Source organism: Agrilus planipennis, unplaced genomic scaffold (genome assembly GCF_000699045.2).
Source record: "Agrilus planipennis isolate EAB-ADULT unplaced genomic scaffold, Apla_2.0 scaffold14, whole genome shotgun sequence".
NCBI lineage: Eukaryota > Metazoa > Arthropoda > Insecta > Coleoptera > Buprestidae > Agrilus > Agrilus planipennis.
In genome coordinates, this window is record NW_020442313.1 from 663,969 (window position 1) to 673,798 (window position 9,830).

The 9,830-nt window shown below is 31.9% G+C and overlaps 1 protein-coding gene across 1 annotated transcript in view; it reads right to left on the minus strand.

Moving 5' to 3' along the window:
- Window positions 1-2,496: 2,496 nt before the first annotated feature.
- The window catches only part of LOC108737857 (patched domain-containing protein 3), a 102,440-nt gene continuing 95,106 nt past the window's right edge, over window positions 2,497-9,830 (minus strand). The window contains exons 10-13 of the mRNA XM_025980077.1: window positions 6,553-6,852; window positions 5,848-6,067; window positions 4,144-4,353; window positions 2,497-4,069 (exon numbers count right to left, since the gene is read on the minus strand). Coding sequence (XP_025835862.1) covers window positions 2,984-4,069; window positions 4,144-4,353; window positions 5,848-6,067; window positions 6,553-6,852 — 1,816 coding nt within the window. The 3' untranslated portion in view covers window positions 2,497-2,983. The remainder of the gene's footprint in view (window positions 4,070-4,143; window positions 4,354-5,847; window positions 6,068-6,552; window positions 6,853-9,830) is intronic.

The window sequence follows — 9,830 nt, forward strand, 5'->3', positions numbered from 1 at the left end:
TTTCCATTGGCTTTATTTAACATAGAAGAGTTAAATAAATTTCCTTTAAGTGGCTGATTATAGGTATCTCTGTCAAATAACCCGTAAGATACAGAGTACTTAAATTCACCTTCCCTTACATTTATCCCAATTCAGAAGAACCACATTTTTAAGGAACGGGCACAGTGTTAGGTACTTCACTGCTTCTTACACCCTTTAGGGGAATGTCATAATGACTTACCACTGCACTCACATTGTAGCAAAAAGAATAAGAATTATTATTGTTACATTGATGATAAATTAAATTAATTGAATTCGTTACGATCCATAATCGGTATTTCCTGTTAAAACTTTTCGATTATCTCTTATATTACAGTTAATGAATTATAGGATGTCCTTCGTATTTCACTTATCCAAAGTGACATCTCGCGGTCGATAGTTAAATATGATTTATATTAGGTTACAGGTTTCAACTGCATTACAGATGTCTACCAGATAGCTACTAAAGTTTACGCAGCAATAATAATAACACTAAATTTTGCCCGGCAAATCGTCTAATTTCTCAAGCATCTTATGCTCTCCTAATATAAATTTTCAATTTTCGAAGTTCCGCTACAAGTTTGATTTCGTATCGTGTTTGGCGCCTCTCTAAACTTTCACAACCTTCTATGATTTTGGTTGACATTTTTTAGATTAATTAATTCAAAAACCATCTAAATACGCACTTGTTTGCTTAATTTTGTCAAATTAACGAATTTTATTGTTTTTTGTGTTTTTATTTTAGTCAAAATCTATATGTATAAGATATAGATATGACTGGGGGCTATAGAGGAAATGAGAATCACTAAGGAACAACTAATTAAATGGAAAAACAAGGGATTGAATGTAAGTAATATAATAAAGAATAGATGTAGAGAAATAAAAAGAGAAGATCTGAGAAAAATTCAATGTTCAAAATATGCAGAAGAGATAAGAGAAAGGATGTGGGAAGATTGAAGTGCACTGAGATGATACGTGTAAAGGGAGATTGAGTAGATATTTTAAAAAAAATCTTGAAAAAAGGAAGGGAAAGAAGAGATAGTGAAAGGATATAACAAGAAAGAATTATAGGGAAAAGGGTTTAATCATAAAAAGTAGAAAGGAAATGTTATGAATTTTTGTTATTGATTATGTTTATAAGTCAAACAATGTTTGTTGTTTATATATTCTTTTTATCAAAAATATACGAACGTGAATATGATTTAGTTAATATGAAGAACTGTTTTTCTTGATTTTTTTTGTTGCTTATTATATCAATGAAAGAAGGTAGAAATTTGTTGGTGTTTTTAATGTATGTGAAGATAACTTTGTTTTAGTTGAATAAGCGGTATATATTTTTCAATAAATTAATTTGTCCCTTACTAATCGAGCTGGAAGTACCAAAATGTATTAAAGTATTTTTTAGGGCATTTAATTTCAAACAATAAATTCATTTGTAAACAAATAACATTCTTAATCGACCCATTAATACAGTGAACTAATTTTTACAAAAATTAAGCATTTTTTGTTAAAACTTTCCGATTATCTCTTATATTACAGTTAAGAATTATAGGATGTCCTTCGTATTTTACGCACTTAAGGTGACATCTCACGGCCGATAGTCAAATATAATTACAGTATCTAGGTTACAGGTTTCAACTTTATTACAGATGTCTATCAAATAGCTACTAAACTTTAAGCAGCAATAATAATAACACTAAATTTTGCGCGGTAATTAGTCATATTTCCCAAGACTCTTATGCTCTCCTAATACAAATTTTCGATTTTCGAAGTTACGTTACAAGTTTGATTTCGTAACGTGTCCGGCGCCTTCACCAAAATTTGGCTACCTATGGATTATTTTGAGTGAAAAGAACTTAAATTTTACTTTTTCGATTAATTTATTAAAAAAAAAAAAAAACGATCTAAATACGCACTCAATGGCATTTGTTTTGCCAAATTATCAAGTTTTATTGTTTGTTTTTATGGTTTTCATAAAAGAGGTTATTCAAATCAACATATGAGAAATATTGAATAAAAATAATGTATAATAGCAACTAGTAATTATTCTTTTATACACTTAAGGAATATGTAGTCAGGGAAATGCTAATTAATTAATATTTCGAAAAAAGAATAGTCCTAATAAATATTTATTATTATGAAGAGTTATCAATAAAAAAGAGGCTTACCCATTTCTATTTTGAATAAGACTACTATGAAGAATTAAGTTTATTTTCTCTCGATTTTATTGATCCCATGAGATTTTTATTAATCAATATTTCCAAAATTTTGCAATATATATTAGGTTATCTTTTGTTATTTTTTCTTTTTTTAATTCTCTTTGAAAAGTTATACACACTCCTGTTGCTTTTAATAATTAATTAGTTTAGAATTTTAAAAATGAAATTCCTGTGTGAGAAATAGTCAAATAATTCATTAAGTAAAAGATTAGTTATCATAATAAAAACTTAAGGAGTTGCAATAATAAAAAAAAAACACTGTCGTCAAACCGTTTATTGTAAATATTTTCAAAGAAATTGTTATTTTTATTAAAAAATAGTTTCAGCGTCTCATAAACGTATTTCGCGTTCGTTTTCGTCAAAAGCACTTTGGTGATTGATACTTCGTCTAATTGAGCAAATAAATTCTGTTCACAACATTATCATCGTTGCACGCTGAAAATCAATCCTGTCCTTAAATAAGGATATACAAATAGTTGTTTAAAAAACCCGTTTCGTCTGCATACATAACAATAACTTCACCCTTTTTTCATATGTACATTACGAGTTGTTTTAATGTTTATCACCTTCTCATTTTCGGCAGTGGAAAAGTGAGTTTTCGCCTGGGAAATACTACGAAGAGTTTACCCACAACTGAAAAACTTTTCTATTTTTTCTAGAGAAAGATCATCAACTGATGATAATGTCTTGGATGCACTAAGTTTTTATTTTATAACTATCAAAATTCTGTCTTGTTTAACACAACACTATGGAAACCGAAGTTCTTGGATATACTTGGGATATTGGAGGTGATGATGGGAATAAGATCTTCCTAGAGGTCGTCTCCGCTGATTCGATCTTTGTCTCTCTTGGGGGATGTACTTCCTGTTGTTACTCGCACTATAATCTGGCGAACTTTCTTCCGCTGCTTCCCAATTTTCGATGGAACGTCTCCGTGTGTAAGAAATATTCTGGCAGTCTTTTTCGCTCGGGGCGCCGAATAAATCTATTGGTGTTCTTGGCGTTTGGAAATCGTTATTTCTCGTTGCCAAATGAAAATTTTCTTTCCAGTTGCTCTTGTCTCTTTTCTGGAGAGTGTCGTTGTCAACCACTTGTTTATTTGATTGATTTGAGCCGGACTCGCTCGAGTTTTCTTCCGACGTTCCCAATCCCAGGTCTCTTTCAATGTCTAAAAAATGTTTATTGGGTGGCTTTTCCATGTTCATGATCTGATGCTGTTTGAACGTGCTTCCCAAATGGGTCCCATTCAACGTGAATTGGGGATGAGGGATACAATAAGGATGAGGAAACGATTTCTCCACTGACGATAACTGCATTTCCTTTTCCTCTTTGTCATGATTGGTGCATGATCCAGGTCCAAAGAGTGACAAGAGAACTGGCAGAAGGAAAAGTCCGTGCATAGCTCCGAAGAATACGACCAGGAACACCATTTTGAAGAAAACGTCAAAAATGTAACTCCCTGGGAACAAAAGCATCGCCATTCCGAGAATTGTGCTGAACGCTCCTTGGAATATCGGAAGACCCAATGCATATAAAGCTTCTTTCATTTTATCCGCTGGTCTTTTGCATTCTGAAGACATGTAAGCGTAGCAAATATGGGCAGTGAAGTCCACACTAAATCCTATGCACATTATGAGGTTGATCATTGAGATGGAATCCAAATTAACGCTCCAAAGTGCCATGTAGCCTACAACTCCTGTCTCTATCGAAATAATGCTGAGGGCCACCCAAATTGAACAGAGAACGTTTGGAATGAAGATGAAAGAGACAAGCATCATAACGAGACCTCCCACCAACATATTCTGTATCGACATTGGCTTTACTAACTCAAACTGAAAGGAAAAAAACAAACTTTATATTCATCAGGTTAATAATTATAATACACGTTCAGTGTTTTTTTAAATACCTGATCAAAGTAAACAAAATATGGATGAAAGACGCTGACGTTGAAATTTGACTCTCTAGAAATTTTTCGAAGATCTCCAACCATTTGTCTTTCATGTTCTGTCCCGGAAATGTTGACTGCTTGTATCAGGAAGCGCATGGCGATTATTTTATCGCCTACCTCATTAAATTTCACATCGAGAGAGAAAGAACTGGACGGAACCAACCAAAACTGTAAATAAAGCATAAAAACATATATTTTATTTACTTACCTATTATTTAGAAAATACTACAAATGGCGCGGTAAACGCCATCTGTAGTACGATGCTACATTTTAGGATTACGTATGCTCCAACAAGGTCCATTTAAATATATGAATATCTACTTGCTGAAACGAATCCCGGCGTAGCTAACCTCAACGTGATAGGCACGTTACCATAATCGAATAAAATAATTCGAATTCTGTCGAAACTGGCAGACGCGTCGCCGGGGTTCGTCTCAGCAAGTATTAGATATCCATATATCTATTTTGGATTTTGTTGGAGCATACGTAATCCTAAAATGTAGCATCGTACTACAGATGGCGTTTACCGCGCCATTCGTAGTATTTTCTAAAACGCACTGTTAAGACAACAGGTAAAAGTTGGTCTGTGTTCTGTCTGAGCTGTCTGCGACGCGCTGATGAGATCCAAAAAGATCGAAATTGCGATCCGCGTCTGGCAGTTTCGACAGAATACAGACCACTTCGAATTATTTTATTACCTATTATTTATTAGTCAATAAAAAATAATTAAGTGGCAGAAGTAACACATACAATACATTAAAAATGAATTTCTTCTGTGTGGGTACTAGGGGTGGGTCGTTTACGTTTTCACCGACAACGAAACGAAACCGTTTTTTTTTTTTTAACGTCAACTAGTTGATAAACTAGTTAACGTTTCAACGTTAATAGATCAACGTTGTTTTGGTTACTTTTCTTAAAGAAGTAATAGGTCTATTTTTTACTTTTTGAAGTTTAGGTCTGACCAGAGTATAATAAATTGTTATCAGACGTATTTATTCATCTTCTTTTTTAAATATTTCATATTATTAAAAGAGAAATGAGAAAAACCATTTTTTTATTTAAATTAGCGACAACGTGTAGGTATAGTACAGTAGTTAAAATTATTTTTTATCAATTAAAAATATGATACCTGTAATACGTATATATGTTACATGCTAAATATGACGACTCTTTTCAAGGACACTATTTTCCCATACCTGCAGCTGGTTATTATTTAATTTAGAAATGCTTAGTAGACAAATTATCAATATTATATTCTTTTATGAAAACTCAAATCATTCTAGCTTCAGACTAGGCCTGATAATCATTATCTTGTAATTGTAAAATAAAGTTCTTTTTAAAAACTCTTTTGTTGGAACTTTTATCGTATCAGTTGGCGCAGTCAGTAGGATCGTCTTTTCCGTAATTTCAAAAAAGGCGATCAGTGAATATTTTCGGGAATTTAGTGGTGAACTTTTCTCGAACAGATTTGTGAACTTTTTCGGGAATATAGTGGTGAACCCTTTTTCTCGAAGAAAACTGTTTTAACATTGGGAACTCATTGGAGAAGTGGAACATCGTGTTGTCCATAGAAACCTTTCGCAGTTTCGCCTTCAGGAGACATTCCGACNCAACGTCCACCACTAGTGGGTACTTAAAAAAAGTTTTGTACTATTTATTTACCTCTTTCAGTGTTTTCATAAATCCTTCTTTCGTTTTTATCGTTGTATTCAAAAATTCTTCGTTTTCGCGGGCGTATTGAATGAAACTTCTCAACCAGGATTCCGTGTACAAACCACCAGAAATATACGAGGTGTTCTCAAATGTTTGGGTCAAGTTTTCGATTCCTTCTTGAATTTTTGGGTCCCAGTAATCGTATTCTCCGCTAACGACAACTTGAATCCTATAAAATGAATTCATATTACTTTAGCTTACAAAATAATTCGACAAAAGAAAAACAATAAAAATTAGAATACAAATTATCTGGTTTTTTCCTTCATAAATGTAATATCTTATTTCTAATTGTAAACATACAAAATTCTGTAGATACAGAAACTTTTCATTCCTTAAAGCATTCGGAAAAACGGATAAATTCACAATTACTGCTTTTGAGTATAACAATTCTTAATAAATTAACAGATACAATATTTTATTTCTACGACATATTAATGATTTCGTGTTTTTTTAATAATATTTTTTAGTCAAAAAAGTAGGTAGCTACGTTCTTTAACTTTATTACATTACGTATGCATGAATATTTTTAGCATTTTTGTTAAATTTTGTTTTTATTTATTTATTTACAATTTGGTTGGTTTTAATATATGCATTTATTGAATTAAATACGTTCAAACCTTCCAGTTTCATATTGCAAAACATCCTGATATTTACCTGTATGGAAATTCTCTAAAATAATCGTCTTCTCGATCGAAAAATTCGATTGCATACGAATCACTCTTTGCAACTTTTCTTCTTTCCAACCCTTCTTCTATTTTGGTCACTCCATAACCGGCTCCTAACAGGTATAAACCAAACACAACAATAACTATTATTTTTACGCAACTATTATTTAAAAAGACTGCAAAATAATCGCGGAAGAAAGCCATTATTCCGTTTTCTTTATTGTCTTCCGGGTTATCGATGTCATCAAAAGCGACGCCGCCAGTGCAGAAAGCTCTGTAGAACCAATTTCTGTTGTCTGAAAAAAATATAAAAAAATGATGAAAATATAAACTGCGATGACGCCACGGCGGAGCTATACAAATTTTCTTTAAAAGTTATGAGAAGTTCGAATGTATGATAGAAAATTCCAGTATTCAAGACAATCATTATGTCGGTAAATAGAAAATTTATTTGTGCTTGAAAGAATTATTAAAAAAACTGATCAGATTGAGCAAAACCAAGACTTAACACACAAGACCAAGGCTTAACACGTAAGACCAAAACCGTGACTATATTAGCAAGACCAAGACGAAGACCAAGACTAGAAATTTTTGAGCAAGACTAAGACCAATACCAAGAGTGGGACAGTCTTGGTCTTAATCTTGCTTCGGTCATCAAATTATGCATTTTCGCTTTAGTCCAGTCAAATGATGGAAATGACGGAAGAGTACCTTAGAACACGAATATGTAAATGAAAATTATTTGCCCTGCATAATGAAGNTCCAACCCTTCTTCTATTTTGGTCACTCCATAACCGGCTCCTAACAGGTATAAACCAAACACAACAATAACTATTATTTTTACGCAACTATTATTTAAAAAGACTGCAAAATAATCGCGGAAGAAAGCCATTATTCCGTTTTCTTTATTGTCTTCCGGGTTATCGATGTCATCAAAAGCGACGCCGCCAGTGCAGAAAGCTCTGTAGAACCAATTTCTGTTGTCTGAAAAAAATATAAAAAAATGATGTTTTAAAGTCGAAGCACGAAATATTAAATTCATTTGGAACAGCGCACCGTGAAATTGATTAATAATACCTAAAGAAGTTTATTAAAATAATTTAGTTTTGTAAATTTTACAAATATCACACTTTCCGGAAACATAAATGATTCTTTTTTGTACTTTCTCTGACTTTATACCAAGAATTTCAGAATTATTAATAATTAAAATTAAAATAAATAAGGTAGATAACATTTAAAAAAAAATGTGCAAGCGTTTTTAAAATATAAACGTAATAAACTTAAACGTATATACAATGTAGTAAATTATCTATTGAAACCTTGTTGTATAAAAGAAATGCACCATTATATCCCCAAACAATGAATAAATAAAGTAATAAATACCAAAACGGTGTAATTTGTGATTCCATAGTGATATAAAACAACAAAATGCATTTACGTATACACAAAATCCACCTCTTGCACTGCACACAGTTTTTGGAATTAATGAAAGAGTTGGAGCGAAACGTCGGTTGCGTTTTTGTAATAAATTAAATTTTACAACCCTTAATACAGCTCTAATTTTCCAATTACTACATCGCTAAGCTACAAGTCATTGTTATTCCACATTGTGGGGACTACACAATAAAAAATATCGCACAAGAACGAGTGTCGCATCTTATCAAATATGTTGTTAAGTATATCACTTTTAAAAATTTATAATTTCTTTCTTCTCTGCACTAAAATACATAGAACGTACATTTCTTTTGTATGGAAATACAAAAAGTAGAAAAAGTCTGACAAGAGGAGAGAGGAACTAAGGACGACAAAGATCATGTAAAACTAATTTAAAAAAATGCAAGCTGTAGTACCACCCTTACCCTGAGAGTTATATCATGTTACTGCAAAACTTAGTAATATAATTAAAATAATAATTTAATGTTTTTTTATTTTATTAAGTAAGAAAAAAGTATAGACGTTTACATAGCAAGAGATTGAAAATAAGAAAGAGTTTAGTTATAAAACCTTTGCCAAAAAAATGGCATGCTCCATTCGTTGACGTAATAGTGAGAAAAACAGCTGTGAATTTTAACCATGACAAAGGAAAATAAAAATTTCCCACCCTTTTGCTTATTACCAACGTTTTCGCAAGGGCTATAACTAGAACTTCATTTTTCTTTTCATTATAGTAATGTAGGTAATTTAAAAATTCGGAATTTTAAATTTTTTCTTTTCGACCGTTCGATATCTTCGGACTGGATTGATGTCACGGAAAACACAATTTTTTCTAAAAATAAAACTAATTTAAAGCATACATCGGTTAAGAACCGTTTTGCCTTCCTTAACAAGGATTAAATTATCAACCCCCGAAAAGGCATGCGTTAAAAAATCTACATATAATGTTCGGCCCTTGACCCACCACTAGTGTTTAAATTGATTTCAACATTCGATGAAAGACAGTTGATAAAAGACAAATATCGTAAATATGCAAAAACAAGAAGCTAAAATGATGAAATATTTTTGGCCTATTAAATTTTGATGTTCATTATATTTTCGCAACCCTAAAATTTTGACGCCCTTTAGGCCCGCGCTTCGTGGGTCACAGGTCTAAACGTAAATGTAGTACAAATTGACAGGTAACAAAGAAATCGTATATGCAATTTTAAATATTCGAAATTTGGGCCATTAGTAGATTGAAAAATAATGTCAATATAATAAGAATGGTCAGTAGGTATGTCAAAATATCGAAAGCGGAAGGTAAGCAATTGGCTACGAATGTTGTTATATAATATGATGAAACAATTTGAAACAACTTGATTCTGCTTTCTCGTATTCACTCATGTATCGGATAGGTTTCTGCCTTGCGTAATATGTACCTACTGTCCATGTATAGAAATTGTGAATTAATCAATCCGTATTTCTTCCTTCTTTTATAATTAGGAATTACCATTTATTTATTTCCAATTCACCAAATTTCCTTTTATGAATATTAATAAAAATATATTCAATGCGGAAACTTTTGAGAAGTATGAAGGAAAATTTTATACAAAAAGTCGGTCAAGTCTCGCGCTCGATCTTTCCCTTATTAACTTCTATATATATATAAAAATGAATCGCTAAATGTGTTGCTAAGTGTAAAACTCCAAAACGGTTGGATCAATTTCCATAATTTTTTTTAAAGTATTGTTTGAAGTCCGAGGAAGGTTCTTATGAAGAGTTTTTTTTTTTTTTGTTTTTTTCCGTTTTGGAGTTTTACACTTAGCAACACATTTAGCGATTCATTTTTAT